Genomic DNA, 20,216 nt, shown 5'->3' on the forward strand with positions numbered 1-20,216 from the left:
CACAATGGGCTAACAAAAATGATGTTCAAATTCACCATTGGCAAGAATCAAATCTAAGACCTCTCACTTACAAGCAAGGTTCTAAAAACGTTAGGCTCTAGTCGAGCAGCAAGCTGGAGCCTAGGGCCTAGGCGCCTAGGCAGGGTCTAAGCACCTTGGTGGACGAGGTGGATTTAAGTAATTGTATTTTGTCATAAAATATACAATTACTTAGATAAGCGCCTTAGTGGACTAGGTGGATTTTCATAATTTATGCGCCTTGGTGGACTTGGTGGACAATAATTGTATTTCGTCATAAATAAGTGTCCCGTTTACACTTAAAATATATATAATTTCATCATAAACTACAAAATAGAATGAAATATATATTATGAAGTATTGGAACATAGTGTAAACATAGGGAACAAGTATATAATGTGTTTTCATTTGACTATTAAGCAAGTCTCTTACAATTTATTGAAAAAAATAAAATACAAAATGAAAGTTATTTATTTTATGGAATTGTCATATTTTGTAGGTTTTTGGTCCCATTAACAAGTGGTGACTATCCACACACCATGCGATCAATTGTTGGGAAAACATTGCCCAAATTCACAAAAGAACAATCCAAGTTGCAAACGGATCATTTGATTTTCTTGGTACTTCTTGCCCTAGTTTAACTTCTTAATTACATTAATTATATTCCAATATTTACACCAATTGTATTCTAATGTTTGTAAATATTATGGCAGCTAAGCTTAATGGAGCACTTATTGGTCCACAGGTAAATATCACATTTATCATTTTGAGCTATTTGCATTTGAAGGATTAGTTTTTTTCCCCAACATTTACGTATTATCTTCAAATGGTGTTGCAGGCTGCTTCAGATTGGTTATATGTATATCCAAAAGGAATTCACGATCTTGTGCTCTACACAAAGGAAAAATATTATGATCCACTCATTTATATTACTAAGAATGGTATGTAATATATACTTTTAACCCTGATTAATTGCAAAAGTTTCACATATTTTTAGTGGTGTAAAATGAAACTACATGTTTTCTTTTAGTTTTAGAGGAAGAAACTATTTTTTTTTGTATAATAATATGTGCATAGGTGTATTAGAGTTTAATAATCCAGAACTATCACTTGAAGAGGCCCTTCATGATACTCATAACTCAGAGGAAGTAATGAAGGTATGAAGATATCTGAGATCGAGAGAAAAGAGAGAGAGAGAGAGAGAGAGAGAGAGAGAGAGAGAGAGAAAGCTAATCCAATATTGTGTAAGTCAGAATTACAAGCTCCTATCTAACTACCTAACTAATTCCTCTTTATAGTAGGCTTCCTAGTACTAGAATTACAACATTACCCTTTATCATAATCCCACTTATTTCTAACTAACTTGATCCATTTTTCCACCTTATAACACCTAATATCACATATATGCTATTGCCATTACTCCCTCCTCAAACTAAGCATGGCATTGCCAGGCTTAGGTTGCTGCCCTAATGTTGATGATGTCAAACCAAGATGTCTGCAATGCTTGATAAACACAGGACTGTGCAAACCTTTGGTAAACACATCTGCAACTTGATCTTGTTAGAATATAATGCACACTAATATCTCCCTTTTGCACTTTCTCACGCACATAATGATAATATGTGTCAAGATGCTTAATCTTTGAGTGAAATACAGGATTGGAACTCAAAGCTAAGGCTGACAGATTGTCACAATGCAGTGCAGGTGGCTTTGATAAAACTTGATAAGTATCTTTGAGCACAGATCGAACCCAAAACACATCTGCTGCACAATGAGCTAATGCTTTGTACTCGGCCTCTGTGGAGCTTCTTAAAATGGTTGATTGGTTCTTAGATTGCCATGAGATCAGATTAGACCCCAGATATACAACAAATCATGATATAGATCTTCTGGTATTGATATATGCAGCCCAATCAGAGTCTGAATATGCAACAATCTGAAAATCGGAGCTCTTTATATAGTGTAGGCCATGATCAATAGTCCCCTCATATCTGAGTATTCTTTTCACTAGATAATAATGACCATCTGTGGGTTGAGTCATATATTGACATACCATGTTGACAGAGTGTGCAGGATCAGGTCTAGTAAAAGTAAGGTACTCGAGAGCACCATCAATGCTCCTATAATGACTTGGATCAGACATCAAACTGCCTTCATCTGCAAGTAACTGAGTATGAGGTTTGGAAGGAGTTGAAGTTGGCTTGCAATTTTCCATTCCAGCTTTCTTTAACATATCCTTGGCATATTTAGATTGATGTATGAACAAAGAACCATCACTATTGTATTGTACATGCAGCCCCAAGAAATAAGAGAGTGGTCCCATGTCTTTAAGATCAAATACCTATGCCACGTTATTAATTACTTCATGGACTTTAACTGAACTGGATCCAGTGAGGATTATATCATCTACATAGAACAAAAGTAGAATAATGTCATCATTATCAACTTTGACAAACAAACTGGTATCTGAAAGTGATGTTTGAAAACCAAGAGCTGGAAGATAACTGGTAAACTTTGAATTCCATGCCCTTGCAGCTTGTTTCAACCCATATAGTGATTTGATCAGCTTGCAAACATGATCTGGATGTTCAAGATCGACAAAACCTTGGGGCTGTTTCATAAACACTTCATCTTCAAGATCGCCATGCAAAAATGCATTCTTAATGTCTAGCTGTCTCAATGACTAACTAAATTATGCTGCCAATGCCAATATAAGTCGAACTGTGGTATGTCTAACCACTGGATTAAACGTCTCAGAATAATCGGGACCTCGTTCTTGAGTATACCCCTGTGCAACCAAGCGAGCTTTAAACCTTGATACAGACCCATCTGGATTCTTTTTTCACCTTATACACCCACTTACTCCCAATAATAGCTCTATTTGATGGAGGTGGTACCAAGACCCATGTTCCCTGTGCTTTTAAAGCATCAAATTCCTCCTGCATAGCTTGTTGCCATTCCACTTTATTGGAAGCACATTTAAAAGTCTTAGGCTCTTCTATATCAGTAATATTAGCCAAGAAGGAAAAACCAACAGAAGACTGATCTAATATTTGATTGTCAAAGATTGAATCCATGAGTTGTAGTGATGATAACTCAGGTAGTAATGCTAGAAAATTGGCATGGTTCTTCCTTTGGATTGCACCTGTTTGAAGTCTAGTTTGTACACCATGATGTCTTAGCTCAGATGAAATTGAACTAGAAGAATTAGAAAAGGGAAGAACTACCTGTAGTTGTGCAGGATCTAGGACAAGAAGCAAGGGAGGTGTATCATGATGAATGGAAAGAGTATAGCCAGGAGGTGATTCTGAATCTGGTGTTGAAGATTGATATGTTGATGAACTGTTATGAACCTGAGTACTTGATGTTGGTGAACTGATGGCATCCTGAGAGCAATGTTGAAACTGACCATTTACTCCAGATACTTGTGGTCCAGACTATGTTGAACCATGCATTGCTTCTGTACTTGTGGTCGATTGATTCTGTGACACTGGAGTGGAACAATAATTGGTGTGAAATGATGAGATTCTTTACTATGAGATACTGTCACTTATTGTGGTTTATACAATTTACTAGGAAATCTAGACTCATCAAATACCACATGTATAGAAATTATATATTTCCTTGTATGTAAGTTGAAACATATCACACCCTTATATGCCATTGAATATCCTAGAAACACACACATAGCAGACCTGGGCTAGAGCTTATTTGCATTATAGGGTCTTAACCAAGGAAAACTGCAGACCCAAAAATCTTCAATAACTTCAAATCTGGAGCCTTTTTATACAACAAGAAATAAGGTGAACTTATGGACAATGTTTTGCAATGCATTCAGTTAATCAGAAACACTGAATGTGCACAAGCAAAATACCAGAATTCAGATTGTAAACCAGCAGCATTAAGCAAAGTGATTGTAGTTTCAACTATGTGTCTATGTTTTCTCTCAGCCAATCCATTCTGTTGTGGAGTGTAAGGGCATGAAATTAGCTGGTTAACACCCTTACTTGCAAGAAAAGAAGTAAAACTCTTGCTAGTATATTCCCCTCCCACATCTGTTTGTAAAGCTTTAATGTGTATCCCAAACTGTATAAGAACAAAATTGTAGAATTTCACAAAAATTGCAAAGACATCTAATTTATTGCACATGGGAAAAATCCACACATATCTAGTATATTCATCAATCAGTGTTACATAATATCTATATCCCTTTATGGATTTTACAGGAGCTGATGCGTGAATTACTTGACACACAAATTAAACCCTCTTTTTGACAATTGTAGTATAGATGTAAGTAGGGTATCGTTCTAGGCCGGGGATTAGGAGGGATTGCTAATCTATTAAATTAACTTAAAAATATTAAATAAGACTCAAGGACACAAAACTAGGCTAAAAACTCTAATAACTCGAAACACACTTAAAATGACTCAAAATAATGAAAACAATTAAATTAAACACTAGGAACTGAAATGGACGGAAATTAAATTAAAAGACTAACAATAAAGAAAACTAACTAAATAATATAATTTAATAATGGAAGGGTGTTTGGTTTTGACTAGAAGTAAATTAAACTTAAATAAATTACAGAATTGACAAAAACATAAAATTAAGGTAAAATGATAAATGACGGACTAGCTAGAGGGTTTTCTCCACACATGACACATATGCAACCTAAATTGATTTTCAGTTGTTCTTTCAATAAATTGTGAATCTCAATACTCCAGATTAACCGTGAACAACACTTTTTTAATCTTCAAGTTTTCCTTAAGTTATTGAATTGGACGGAAAAACGCATACAACAATTCAAAACATTCTTCAAAAGTCCCCTACGTGAAAAGCACAATAGCGATACAATCAAAGATCATTAAACTTTGTGAAAACTATAAGCATTGACGAGGCATTCGTAACTATGAAAAGCATGATACTCTTGCCAAGAATTTACTTAACGTGATTGTGACTAGCAACCTTTACTACTTGTGAAAATAAATTCATAACGATTAGGTGAAATTCACTTATATTCTAGCATCAAATTCATGCATGTAAATTAAGCGTGCACTCTCAACCAACATACACAAATCAGTTTTTATACGAACGGATAAGTAAATTGAAATCACAACTTATGAAATCACAACCGAAGGTAATCAATTCATATTACAAATATATTCATGGTTTCGAATTAACCTCTAACCAAAATCAGTTTATTTACACATTATTAAAAATAGAAATAAAATAGAAGTTTTAGAAAGATTTAACCGAGAGAGAGGAGAGTGCTTGCTGCTTCTGCCCACGCTGCCCTTGCGTCAGTCCCCCTCCTTCTCTCTTGGTTCCTCCCTCTCGCTGCCAAGGGGCAGCGTTGCTCTGGTTCCTTATTCTTCTTTCTGTTTTTCAAGGCTGCCAAGGGCAGCTCTCTGTCCTCACTGTTTCCGTCACTGCATCACGCTGCCCAAGAGGCAGCACACCTCCTTTCTGTGCACCTGACTTTGCTGTCAGTCTCTCCCCGCGTCTGACCTCTCCTTCTCCTGCGAGCTGCCCAAAGGGCAGCTCCTTTCTCCCGCTCCCAGACCCCCCTGTCTTCTGACCTCTTTTCCTCCTTTTATTATTTTCCTCCCTCCACCCCCTTCTCTCTTCTGCCAATCCCGTCTCTCCCTTCTTATTTCCCTTCTATCCCGCCTAACTCCCAAACTACTCAGACAGCTTTTAATTTTGTATTCCTTCCAATCCGTGTCCTCCCGTAGCTGTCTCCCACTTCTCTCCCCGTGCTCCTACATAACATGCCCTCTGACTTCTCTCTTTTTTTTTCACTTCATCAGTCCTGCACGTTTTTCTCTCTTGGATTCCCTTATTTTATTTTCCTTTTTCTCCTGGCTGCCTCGCTGCCCTCAATTCTGTCGGTCTTCACAGCTTTCCACCTGCAAGGGCCCGCATCAATCCCTTCTATCTCTCCTCTTGTTCCAAAATTATTCCCCCAGCTGTCTCCCTATTTTTCTTTTCTGACCTTTTACTTTTCTTCCGCTGGCAGCCTACCTTCTTGGATTCTCCTTTCACAATATAATACAAAATTGATTTGTATCATAAACTCTAAATTAGTAGCAGTTTGGGAATTAAGAACAAATTCAAGTAACAAATCCAAAACCAATATTCTATGAAACAATCAATTCAATGCATATAAAATAAACCAAAATAAAACCCAATCCAAAAATAAAATCAATATTCTTTCTGTTTATTATTTAAAACTCATTTATGCTATTTTTATTTTCTTTGCATAACAAATCCTATAAACACAAAAATAACATAAATAGCTCAAAAATATAAGGAACTAACTAAGAAAAGACGAGTGAATTCGAAGTAAAAATATATATAAATATGATCCGATCAAATACCCCCACACTTAACTTTTGCTAGTCCTCGAGCAAAACAAAGAAAACATGAAAAAGTAATAACAAGAAAAACATTAGCTTCCCTCTATGTGACCCTCATAGAATTTCATTCAAGAAAACAAATCATCAAGAACCATAGCTAGCACCAAACAAACTAATCCAAGTTCATTTTCCTTATTCAAATATTAGCAGTAATCTTTGAATCATCCTTGAAGTGTAGTGTGTGAGATAGCCATGCTAATGCAATTTCAAGTTTTTATTTTTAAAATCATCATATGCAAACTAGTGACCTTCTCACGGGATATGCACTCAATCACACATGTGTTTAGTTTTAATGTGTTTCGCTCAAAGAATCAAATGTGAAAGTTCTACCATAAGCTTGCATAAAGATCACTTCTCCACAGTCATAATTGCAAAACTTAAATCAAGAGGACTTTTATTGGACGTAATGAGGTTTAGGGAGAGGGTTATTGAAATGAAAGAATAGGTAAACACAAGTTCCAAGCTACAAGCAGTTCTTTTGTTTAGATTTATAAGAACTCAATATTTCCAGCGATTCTTCTAGCACCTCCAACCACACTCTTAAACTGAAACTTTAAAAACTTTTTATTTTCTTTGTATACAATCTTTCTTTTTCTTTTCTTTTTTTTTTTTTTTTTTTTTTTTTTTTAGTTACAAACATGAAATACCCCCACACTTATTCTTTTGCCAAACACCTTCAAAGTACTTCACAAACATTTCTCATAAGACAATCTCACATTGCTCACTAGCTTGCTTGGAAAGGGTAAGGAAAAAATGTTTCAGGTATAAGGGTAGACATATCTGGTGATAAGAAATAAAAGGCTCAACATACACGGCTCAAATTGGCAATCTAATGATATCATTCTTATTTGGGAAACATGGTTATTTGGGCCATAGTGGTAAACCTAATGCCTCTATCATTTCCAAATTCATGCAATCAATGACAAACATTTTGAAAGATCGTTACGCAAGTTCTAGAGATGTATCTCACATAAGTTCATCACACATAAAAAAATAGGAGTGTATGAAAAATGCACACACTTTCAATAGGCTCAAAAACTCACATAGGATGTATATGGTCACTAAATTCACATATGAAGCTTTAAGTCATACTTTAGTTTCACATTAACAAGGCTATGTGCATTTGGTTTTTCAAAGATGGTCAAACATGTACAAAACTAACAAGAGAATAAGGAATTTCACAAAACACATGTTAACTAAGTTCTTGATGATCATGGTTCAAATTTTATCCAATTATATCATTGGGTCGGGAAACTAACAAAAAATCTAATTCAAAATAATAAGGGAAACAAGACAATATTTTTGGATTTTTTTTTTTAAATTTTCCGATTTTTTTTTTTTTTTTTTTTTTTTTTTTAAGAAAACAAAAACTAACAACACAGAAACAAATGAAATTCTAGAGATTTCTACCCCCACACTTAAACTTGACATTGTCCCCAATGTCAGAAAACACTATAATGCAAATAAAAATAAAATAAAATAAATAAATAATAAGAAACAAAATAAAGCAATTGGACTGAAAACTTCCCTAATTTGTAGTAAAACCAAGCGATGACCCCCCAAGCTAAAATTCAGCAATCAACTTCAAGGGTGGAAATAACCAAAAGTTCCTGCAAAGAAAAGAAATAATTCAGTTAAGTAACGCAAGAAAATAAAATAAAATAAAATTGCAAACGAAAAATTGAAAATCACGATAAAAGATAATGAATAAAACTAATAAGTGATCATTGGTCGTGCTTGTTGACTTTCCACAGCTTTCCTCTTGAACGGGGTGACACTTAGCTTAGTGATGATTTGATGATATTGTACGGCGAAGCTTTGCTCTTTGGTGATGTTGTTGAAGCTCTTTGAGTTCTTCAACTCAGATTCCTTCTGCTCTCGAGTTGATTGTGCAGGCTCAATTCCTTATTTGTTCTCCAAGCAGATGTGGCAGCTTCTCTAGTTCTTCATCTCAGACTCCTTCCGCTGGGATGATTGTGCAAGCTGCATTCTTCTCTGCTTGTTTCTTCTGCACGTTGTCTCCACATGCTGTTGGTATCATTTTCGCTTGCCTTATCTGTTCTTCAGGTAGATGTGGCAGCTTCTTTGGAAGTACATCAGCAGTGGAAGACGAGTACTCGAGAGCAATTTCTCCATGTCCTGCAGGTTAGAACAAAGACAAGGAAAAGGACATGGAGAATGCATGATATGAGATACTCTTGCTTTCAACCTTTATGATATGAAATACTTTTGCTTTGAATGGGTTGTTCGCAGGAGTATCCCAAGGAATGAGGAACACAGAGTAACTTAAGAGGATTCTTTGGGAATGCATTTTCGGAGATGAAGAAGTGCGGAGAGGGTGTGTCTTTGCTGTGGAAGGCGAAGGTAGATACTTATAGGGCTTTTCTTCACAACCGGAACTGTTCTCTCACTCATTGTCGGCAGCCGGTGGATGGATGAATAGTACAAATTACGCGCTTTCTGACAAAGCTGCCCGTAATTTCCGCAAAGCTACCGGTTGCATGTGACGAGTGACGACACGTCTGGACAAAGTGATCTTTCGAAATCCGGGATTCGGCTCGTGGTTTCTGAGCAAGCCCAACTTTTAAGAAATTAAACGCCTCAATTGAGAAAAGAATCCGTCTTTTGAGAACGGAGACTCCTCTTTTGAGAAAAGAATCAGGCGTTCGAGAAAGGAGCCCCGACTCTTCGATTTGCGAGAGGACGCCTCTTCAATTTCTGAGGAGCGCCTATTTGATTTCTTCCTTTTTATAGAGGCGTTAATCTTGCTCCACAACACACTTATCCCTCCAGTAAACACTCCCTTCTTGCACTTCCGAAATCTTGATCAGTCTGACTCTTCTTTCTCAACACCTTCAGAAAATGGCAGGCCCTTCTGATCGACGTTTTGACTTGAACATTCGTGAAGAGGCAGCTCCGCCTTCACCAGACAACATATGGCGGCCAACCTTCATATCCCCTACCGGTCCTCTTACCGTTGGGGCTTCGGTGATGAAGAACGATATGACAGCAGCGGTGGTGGCCCGGAACATTGTCACTCCTAAAGATAACAGACTGCTCGCTAGACGGTCTGATGAATTGGCGGTTAAGGAGTCTCTGGCTCTTAGCGTGCAGTGTGCGGGTTCCGTATCCAACATGGCCCAACGCCTATATGCTCGAACCCGTCACGTTGAATCGTTGGTGGCTGAAATACAGAGTCTCAAGCAAGAGATTAAAGGGCTCAAACATGAGAATAAGGAATTGCACAAGCTCGCACACAGCTATGCCACCAGCATGAAGAGGAAGATTGACCAGATGCAGGACACCGATGGTCAAATTTTACTTGATCATCGGAGGTTTGTGGGTTTGTTCCAACAACATCTGCCTTCGTCTTCTGGAGCGGCACCGCGTAGTGAAGCTCCAACTGATCAACCTCTGCCGCCTCCTCCTTCTGTGGCCCCGCCGACTGCTGAAGCCCCGCCTACTACTGAAGCACCACCCGACCAATGAATACTATTAGTTTACATCATTGTAAAATATTTGTACTACTTTTTTTTTTTTTTTTTTGCATTAATTTTAAATTTTATCTTTTTTTTTTTTTTTTTTTTTTTATATATGTAAATTAATGTAAAGAGACTTTGGTTAACCTTCCCCCACACTTAAACTAAATAACACAAATTCACTGAAATCAACCAAATAACACAAATAACTAAACAAAACAAAATGAAAGCAGTAAAGATAAGGGTGGAAGAATGCAAAGCTGATTGGGTTAGTGATTCCAAAGTCTCCCTTCGTTGAATGCTTGGGTTGCCTCCCAAGAAGCGCTTGATTTAACGTCTTTAGCCGGACGCATCTTTCCTTTAAATTTCCCTCGGCTCCATTTGAACCTAAAATCAAAGAAAGAAAAATAAATCAAATATCAAAAGTAAAATACACAAACACCAATATAAACATAAACAAAAACAAAAATAAAAGGATTAGCAAAGTTGCTAATCCCCGGCAACGGCGCCAAAATTTGATGCGTGAATTACTTGACACACAAATTAAACCCTCTTTTTGACAATTGTAGTATAGATGTAAGTAGGGTATCGTTCTAGGCCGGGGATTAGGAGGGATTGCTAATCTATTAAATTAACTTAAAAATATTAAATAAGACTCAAGGACACAAAACTAGGCTAAAAACTCTAATAACTCGAAACACACTTAAAATGACTCAAAATAATGAAAACAATTAAATTAAACACTAGGAACTGAAATGGACGGAAATTAAATTAAAAGACTAACAATAAAGAAAACTAACTAAATAATATAATTTAATAATGGAAGGGTGTTTGGTTTTGACTAGAAGTAAATTAAACTTAAATAAATTACAGAATTGACAAAAACATAAAATTAAGGTAAAATGATAAATGACGGACTAGCTAGAGGGTTTTCTCCACACATGACACATATGCAACCTAAATTGATTTTCAGTTGTTCTTTCAATAAATTGTGAATCTCAATACTCCAGATTAACCGTGAACAACACTTTTTTAATCTTCAAGTTTTCCTTAAGTTATTGAATTGGACGGAAAAACGCATACAACAATTCAAAACATTCTTCAAAAGTCCCCTACGTGAAAAGCACAATAGCGATACAATCAAAGATCATTAAACTTTGTGAAAACTATAAGCATTGACGAGGCATTCGTAACTATGAAAAGCATGATACTCTTGCCAAGAATTTACTTAACGTGATTGTGACTAGCAACCTTTACTACTTGTGAAAATAAATTCATAACGATTAGGTGAAATTCACTTATATTCTAGCATCAAATTCATGCATGTAAATTAAGCGTGCACTCTCAACCAACATACACAAATCAGTTTTTATACGAACGGATAAGTAAATTGAAATCACAACTTATGAAATCACAACCGAAGGTAATCAATTCATATTACAAATATATTCATGGTTTCGAATTAACCTCTAACCAAAATCAGTTTATTTACACATTATTAAAAATAGAAATAAAATAGAAGTTTTAGAAAGATTTAACCGAGAGAGAGGAGAGTGCTTGCTGCTTCTGCCCACGCTGCCCTTGCGTCAGTCCCCCTCCTTCTCTCTTGGTTCCTCCCTCTCGCTGCCAAGGGGCAGCGTTGCTCTGGTTCCTTATTCTTCTTTCTGTTTTTCAAGGCTGCCAAGGGCAGCTCTCTGTCCTCACTGTTTCCGTCACTGCATCACGCTGCCCAAGAGGCAGCACACCTCCTTTCTGTGCACCTGACTTTGCTGTCAGTCTCTCCCCGCGTCTGACCTCTCCTTCTCCTGCGAGCTGCCCAAAGGGCAGCTCCTTTCTCCCGCTCCCAGACCCCCCTGTCTTCTGACCTCTTTTCCTCCTTTTATTATTTTCCTCCCTCCACCCCCTTCTCTCTTCTGCCAATCCCGTCTCTCCCTTCTTATTTCCCTTCTATCCCGCCTAACTCCCAAACTACTCAGACAGCTTTTAATTTTGTATTCCTTCCAATCCGTGTCCTCCCGTAGCTGTCTCCCACTTCTCTCCCCGTGCTCCTACATAACATGCCCTCTGACTTCTCTCTTTTTTTTTCACTTCATCAGTCCTGCACGTTTTTCTCTCTTGGATTCCCTTATTTTATTTTCCTTTTTCTCCTGGCTGCCTCGCTGCCCTCAATTCTGTCGGTCTTCACAGCTTTCCACCTGCAAGGGCCCGCATCAATCCCTTCTATCTCTCCTCTTGTTCCAAAATTATTCCCCCAGCTGTCTCCCTATTTTTCTTTTCTGACCTTTTACTTTTCTTCCGCTGGCAGCCTACCTTCTTGGATTCTCCTTTCACAATATAATACAAAATTGATTTGTATCATAAACTCTAAATTAGTAGCAGTTTGGGAATTAAGAACAAATTCAAGTAACAAATCCAAAACCAATATTCTATGAAACAATCAATTCAATGCATATAAAATAAACCAAAATAAAACCCAATCCAAAAATAAAATCAATATTCTTTCTGTTTATTATTTAAAACTCATTTATGCTATTTTTATTTTCTTTGCATAACAAATCCTATAAACACAAAAATAACATAAATAGCTCAAAAATATAAGGAACTAACTAAGAAAAGACGAGTGAATTCGAAGTAAAAATATATATAAATATGATCCGATCAGGAGCTGGACCCCAAATATCAGTATGGATCTTGTCAAAAGGAGATGTACATTTAGCTGATCTAGATGGAAATGGAACTCTAGATATCTTTCCTTGAATACACGGGATACAGACACTATCACTACTGTGTACAGAAACTGAAATATTGGATTGTTGTAACATTGATGACAATATCTCAGAGGAATGAAGCCCCAACCTCTGATGCCAAACATCAAACTTTATTGTTTTACCTACTTATGCCACTGGATTCCTTGAACTACATTTCAACCCTTTTCCATACTTGACCACTGGAATCTAGAACAATTCTTCAGGCTTACTCTTTCCTTAATACACTATTTCCCTTGTCCTCTTGTCCTGCACAAAAAAAAAATCAATCTCATCACATATAAACCAGCTTTTATTATCAACACATAATTCCTTCACAGATAATAAACTTCTAGCAATGTGTGGAATATGTAAAACTTTATTAAGAATAAGAGAATGAGTATCAGTTTGCAATGTAGTCGAACCAATACTCTATATTGACAAACCAGTACCATTTTCGATTGTTATCTTCTCAAGACCATCAAATGGTGTAGCTTGAGACAAGGAACCAATATCAGCCGTCATGTGGTGCGATGCACCAGAATCAACAATCCATGAGTCTTGAGGAATGAATTGTGCAGTCTGTTGAGGAATGAATTGTACAGTCTGTTGAGCATTCATAACAGTCATTAAAGGCTTCTATCTTTAAATATTTCAACTTTATCATCTCTAAACATTAAGAAATATTCATGTTGTAGCATTTGACCTACACTTAGCAAGTTTTTATCTAAATCAGGAACAAGCATAACCTCTTTGATATGCCTTGTACTATTTTTAGTTTCAATCACCAAGGTTTCCATCCCTCGACAATATGTCCCTAGCCTCTGACCGAAAGTGTGGTCGAATGTCTCGGTAAGGATGTGAAAGCCTGCATCTTCGGGGGGATCCACATACTTGGTGTGTCCAAGTGAAGCTGGGAGGCGGACTCCTGAAGCAACGACTAACCCTTCTCCACCATAGTCTCCTGTGAAAAAACATGGATTATTAATAAAAAAAACAATTTGAAATAATTAGTATAAATCTTTAATGCCTAGGAAATCACTTACATGAAAGGACTCGGTCAACTCATCCCAGGCTAAACATAAACGTCAGCAAAGACGTCGATCTCCGGGAATTTTGAACCCTCATGAAATAGAAAAAGATAAGCAAAATGTTAGTACGAAAACATAAACAAAAATTATTAGCGACATTTTAAAATTTGAAATGAAAGTTGTAATATATACCTTCCGCGCATCTCCATCCTATATGAGAAAGGCTTTGAAACCGAATGGTGAAGAAGAGTCTTCTTCCAGATTGCCCTTATTTGTCTTCGCCTTCTTCTGTTATACGCAAAGTAAACATATTAGTTGTAATATTTAAAGAACATAAAAAAAATCATAATAAACATTAGTAAAAAATTTAAGAAGTAACATGAAAGAAGTCCTAATTAAAAACGCACCACATAGCCCGGCTCCTGAAAATAACCGCAAAGCCAAACCCAACTATCTTGTCGGTCTTCAAGCTCGTTTGGGCAACCTTCCTCGAGAGTGACCTGCGGATCACCAAACATCTCGAAATACTGGTGCAAGTCACTCTTCCACTGCTAGTAGCGTTCGGAGTAAAGCCAATTGAGGTACGCCAACATGTCCTCGTTGATGTCATCCAAATTGTAGTTTCTCTACAATGTAACAAATATTATGAAAGTATTAGTAATAAAAGACATTAATAAATATAAATATATAAATTTTACATGAAAAGCATTAAAAAGGCAAAAATACTTACCGACAAATGATTGCGCACCGTGTTCTTCACCTTCTCCGGCATCGCCTTCCAAGACTTCCACCGCATAGGGCAAAAGGTATGCACGACGTTCCCAATGTCGTGGGCCAATGCACTATGCTACTCCACTGTTGGTAATGGCCGATGTCGCTCATCATATCCAATTGTGATACGACCGTTAGTCACTCGGGTGACCTTCGTTGTCTTCAATTGCCGACAAGGTTCCCCCAGTGTTTTTCTTGGCTGCAAGGAAATGAAAAATTAACGTTAACCCAAAACTAATAACAAATCATACTAAATTTTGGCATAACCTCCCTATAATTAAAATATTTCCCAAAACATTGAAAATAATATAAACAATATACGTATCCAACACAATGATCACAATAGTTTAATAATAGATTCGGAACGATGACAACAATAAACAATATATATATATATGATAACTTTTTAATCCTTAAAGGACATAACTTAACAAAATGAACCTAAAATAACAAAACTAAGTTAACATGGGAATGAGGGAGTAAATTAGGATAGTATACTTGGCTGTGTACCCGAGGCATTGGTTGTGGATCCCGATTGCGACATCTGGTCTGGAGTGTGGGGGCACCGGTGAGTAGGCCTGGCAAACGGGTCGTGACTATCGTGTTCGTGTCGTTTTTGTGTAACACCTGTTTATCTTAACGGGTCGTGTCGTGTCACACCTGTTATCTTAACAGGTCCTTAACAGGTCAGGTCACTTTAGGGTCGTGTCGTGTCACACCTGTTATCTTAACAGGTCCTTGACAGGTCGGGTCACTTTAAAGTGACCTGACCCGTTATGACCCGTTAAAAAAAAAAAATAATTTCTAAAATTTGCACACTTTGGCACATAAATATTACTTCAAAACATTAAAACACATAATTTAATATATATATATATATATATATATATTATAATTATTTTAGTTTTTAGGGGTATAAAATTGTTAAATTAATATATATAATTATTATAGTTTATTCATATTATCAGTAAGTATAACATAAGATTTTGTGGTATCCACTAGTGTAATTTTTTAAATTGAAGATCGAATTCATTCATTGTATTCATATAGGGTCAAGGAGTGTAGCTGTAAAAAATCATCAAAATCGGAATTAAAATAACCATTAAATCATGATTTTTCGTTTTATAACCGTCGAAACGTTTTGTTCGGTTACTTAATCTCTGAATGTTTGTTTTTTGCAATTTTTGGCGTATACAATCTCGAAGTATATACAAACATGTTTGACGTTTGGATCGTTGAAACTAGTTTCGTAGAATGCGTATCCCATCAAAACAATAGATTCACTAACACTTAAGAGTGTATTCATACTTTCATTAAGTATAACATAAGATTTTGTGGTACCTACTAGTGTAAATATTTTAAATTGAAGATCGAATTCATTCATTTTATTCATATAGGGTCAAGGAGTGTAGCTTTAAAAAATCATCAAAATCGGAGTTATAATAACCGTTAAATCGTGATTTTTCGTTTTATAACCGTCGAAAAGTTTTGTTCGGTTACTTGATCTCTGAATGTTTTTTTTTTTTTTGCGATTCTTTAATGATGCGATCTCGAAGCATATACAAGCAAGTTTGACGGTTGGATCGTTGAAATTAGTTTCGAATAATTCGTATCACATCAAGTTCAATGGTATATATATATATATATTAAGTAGATTTAAATCTATTTATTTTGTACGTATAATTATTATAGTTTTTAGGGGTATAAAATTTAATTTAAAATTATATATATATATAATTTAATTTATATAATGCATTAACCATTTAATGTGTTTTACAAAAAAAGTTACAAATAAATTGCATTCATCTCGATCCGAACTATAATAGCTTTCACTTTCGTCACTATTATCATTTTTAGTGTCTCATTCTTCATCATCAATAGGTACGTCACCATTGTCGTTTATGCGCATTAGACCATCGTATCGTGGAAGATTACCGAGGTCAATTGTGATCAAATGAATTGGTATTTCGATTGAAGATACTCATTCTATCTGAAATGGTTCTTGGATAAGATTAGTATATCGGAGTGTTTTGAACACCAATTTCCATCGAAGATTCTAGACATTGGTCAGCAACATTGTCGATGTCGTTATCAATAAGGTTTTCTTCTGGTATAGCATACGCGTTCCTAAGATCCATCTTCTGAACAACTCTCCTACCCCTCTGGGCTTTAGGGTCATCTAGATACACAATTTGTTTTGCCATATTTGCTAAGATGTAAAGGTCGTCATCGTACCAAGTTTTGGTAGTGTTCACTGATAGTAATCCATGATCTCTTTTCACACTTCCCTGTCTATTTGGGTTTGTATCAGACCATCGACACTTAAATAGGATCACTTGACACCGGTCTTTGTAAAGCAATTGCACAACACTTGTTAGTTTGCCATAGAATTCAATGTTTGTACTTTCGCCTCCACTTGGGACATGAACACCGCTGCTTTGCATACACAACTTGTCATCTCATGCACCCGCTAAGAACTTGACACCGTTGACATGGCAACCCGAGTACAATTCAACTTGAATTGGTCATATAATTCTTCACTATAAGCCGAGGAATTCGATGCTTTCAATTGATTCACCTAATATTAGACAAACATTTAAATTTGTTAGTTCCAGCAAAATAATTGGTACTATATATATGTCCAATACAAAACACTTGAAACTTAAATATTTGAGAAACCACCGCGAAAACAATTCACGGTGTTTCTTGACATACAAATGTGAAGGATGTGCCTGCTTTATCATATCTTCATGCTCGTCTACGTATAACAATGTCTTGTTAAAATTGTTGAGTATGAACCAATGTGCTACCTCCATGTCTCGTCATAATTGTCGAGCGATTTGGGCAAAAACTGAAAGTTTCTCCCTTCTCACACCCTCATCATTATTGCGAGAAGGACGATTGAAAGTTGTCTCAACATCCTTTAAATACATTCCACAAAATGTAAGCACCTCATGGTTGGGTTAAAACTTGAACTTTGGCTCAAGAAGGAGTTGGCCCAAAAGAAGCTCTGGAAAAGGGAAAAGCTCGAAGCCCAACCAAAGCCCAGAAGGCAGAAAAGGCCTTTCCCGACTAGGTGCAGATCATTTGCACCACTTGCTCACCTGCCTAGAGACCAAGTGGTACAGACCAGCCAACTAATCAGCCCAAAAGCACTTTACAATGGCAATACAAGTAAATAGCTGATGAGTCATTACCCTTCAAGCTGCATTCAGGCAAGATTACTGTTACAGGAGGCCAAGCCGAAGTGTCTATAAAAGAAGAAAGAGAAATCAGAACTAAAGACACTCAATCAAACAAACAAATACAAGCACAAACTCTGCTCAAAACCAGATTTGCCTTCAAATGAAGCTGTAGTCAGCCCAAGCCTTCATCCCTTTTGGGATAAACCTTCACCTAAAGCCTTTGTAATAGCTCTGCTACCTTGTCCTAAGCTTGCTGTAGTATCGATTTCTTTCTGTAAACTCATCTCCCTACCCCCCCTTTCTAAAGCTCTCAAACCCCTTGATAAACCACAAAGATAGGAAGTTGCAAGACGATCAGCCTTGCCCGACCCTCTTTGTTTTTGTCTTTTCATTCATTAGCCTAGCACTATGTTGTATACTTCCAGTTGTATTCAAGTTATTTCTAGAAGATGATGATTAAAAGACTCTCTCAGTTATTGAATCCAATTTGAATATGTCTTCACAGTTCAAACCAGATCTAAGTTCTAAGCTCTCGGGCATATAAGATTGATCATTCAAAAGTCCTTGGCCTCAAGGCATAAAAAAGAACCTTATGTGGACTTCACCCATCCACGACAAGCTTTGATAACAAGAAGTCCGAAGTTACTTAGGGCGCAAGTAATCGACCTATCTCTTAGTTTTATTTCTATTATATTATGATTATAGTAGAACGTTTGAATATAGAAGGAATTCTGATGGGAAGCCTTAAGGCCTATATCTAAGGCCCTACAAAGGCACATATTTGAGTTCATTCTGCTCTGCGAGCTTGGATAATCAGAAGTATAATGGTTATAACACTTCTACAAACAATAAAACAGACATCGTATATTTGAGTACTGGGTTAGTTCTTGATCGGAAGCCTCAAGGCTTACACCTAAGGCCCCACAAAGGCACCTGTCATAACTAACACAGCCTCTCGAGTACATGTACAACTAAAATTCAACATCCATTTTACATCTGCCATGCTAAAGATGGCAGTGGCACGCCTGAGCACTTAAAAAGTTAATCTTGATTGTGAGCCTCAAAGCCTATACCTAAGGCCCCACAAAGGCATCTTTCAAAGTTAACTCTGTCCTTCTCTTTCTGCCTTGCCCGACAAGCCCGCCAGTAAAGCAGAAGCCCGACAGAAAGCATCAACCGGCGCCAACCTCTCGGGGAGCTATGTGCTCGTCGGCTAGGAGACATCCCCGACAGAAATTCCAGCCACGAACACCTCATATGCCACCCAAGCTTGTATAATTGATCATTTGGGCTTCGCTTTGTTTCGTACACTTTCCTTCAAGTCTCCGAGAAGCCTGCCAAAATAAAACGATACGATACAAATTTTACTAATCGTAAGATATTGATTAAAAAATATGACGAGGAATAAATACCTTTCTATTGGATACATCCATCGAAAGTTGTCTAGTCCAACAAGCAATGCCTCATCCAGTAAGTGAACCATCGCGTAGATCATACTTGTGAAGAAAGCCGGAGGAAATATAATCTCAAACTTGCATAGAACTTGCACAATGTCATGGCGCAACTGATTAACATCCGTCTTTCGCAATGTTCTTGATGTCAATTGAGAAAAAAAACTGGACAACAACATAATTGGTTTCACCACATCATCTGCCAAGAGATGTCTAATACCAACAGGAAGTAGGCATTGCAGAACCACATGACAGTCATAACTTTTTAGGCCAGCTAATTTACCCATGTCAATGTTCACGTAATGCGCGATATTTGAAGCATACCCATCGAGAAACTTTACAGACAACAAAAACTTTAAAAATTATTTTTTGTCATTCAGTTTCACAAAAAAAAAAAAAAAAAAAAAAAAAAAAACTCAAGATCCCTTATGGCTTTATCATTGTCCCTATTCATCCATAAACCTCGTTGTATTCCCAATTGTTCCAAATCAAGACGAGCTTTGATCGTGTCCTTCGTCTTGCCCTCAATATCTAGAATTGTGCTAACCAATGTGTCAAATACATTTTTCTCAACATGCATAACATCAAGGTTGTGACTCAATTTTAGTTTTGACCAATACGGGAGCTCAAAAAACATAGACTTGTATGCCCAGTTCATAAGTGTAGAAGGTATGGTCCTACTGACATTTGTCCCGAACAGAGCAAAATCCTACCAGTTAAGCTATTCCAAAATCTAATCACCCGACCAGGATCCTCAATTATCAATAGAGTCATCATCATTAATCTTTTTTTTCATACATTTCCATGGCGGCAAATTATACAAAAATACAAAAATCGGCCAAGTATTGTGGTGTTGGTTTAGAACCCCGAACGAATTGAATTCGTCAGTGGCAAGTCCCAATCTAATGTTCCAAGGATTAGCAACAAAACCAGGGAACATTCGATCAAACTCTTTCCATGCTTCTTCATCAGCAGGATGCCTCAGGACATCGTCATCTACCCACTTTTCGTTATGCCATCTCATGTCGGTGGCAGTATGTGTTGACATATATAACCGCTGCAACCTACGCTTCAAAGGTAAATAATGCATGACTTTTTGTGGAATCTTCATCAATCTA

At 36.9% G+C, this 20,216-nt stretch overlaps 1 protein-coding gene across 1 annotated transcript; it reads right to left on the minus strand.

Annotated features, from left to right (window-relative positions):
* Positions 1 to 1,891: 1,891 nt before the first annotated feature.
* On the minus strand, positions 1,892 to 2,341 carry LOC139196146 (uncharacterized mitochondrial protein AtMg00810-like). The gene has a single exon (XM_070821805.1). It carries the CDS (start codon positions 2,339 to 2,341, stop codon positions 1,892 to 1,894), a length of 450 nt encoding a protein of 149 aa, XP_070677906.1.
* Between the last annotated feature and the right edge of the window lie 17,875 nt (positions 2,342 to 20,216).

This window comes from Malus domestica, chromosome 05, assembly GCF_042453785.1.
Source record: "Malus domestica chromosome 05, GDT2T_hap1".
Taxonomy (NCBI): Eukaryota; Viridiplantae; Streptophyta; class Magnoliopsida; order Rosales; family Rosaceae; genus Malus; species Malus domestica.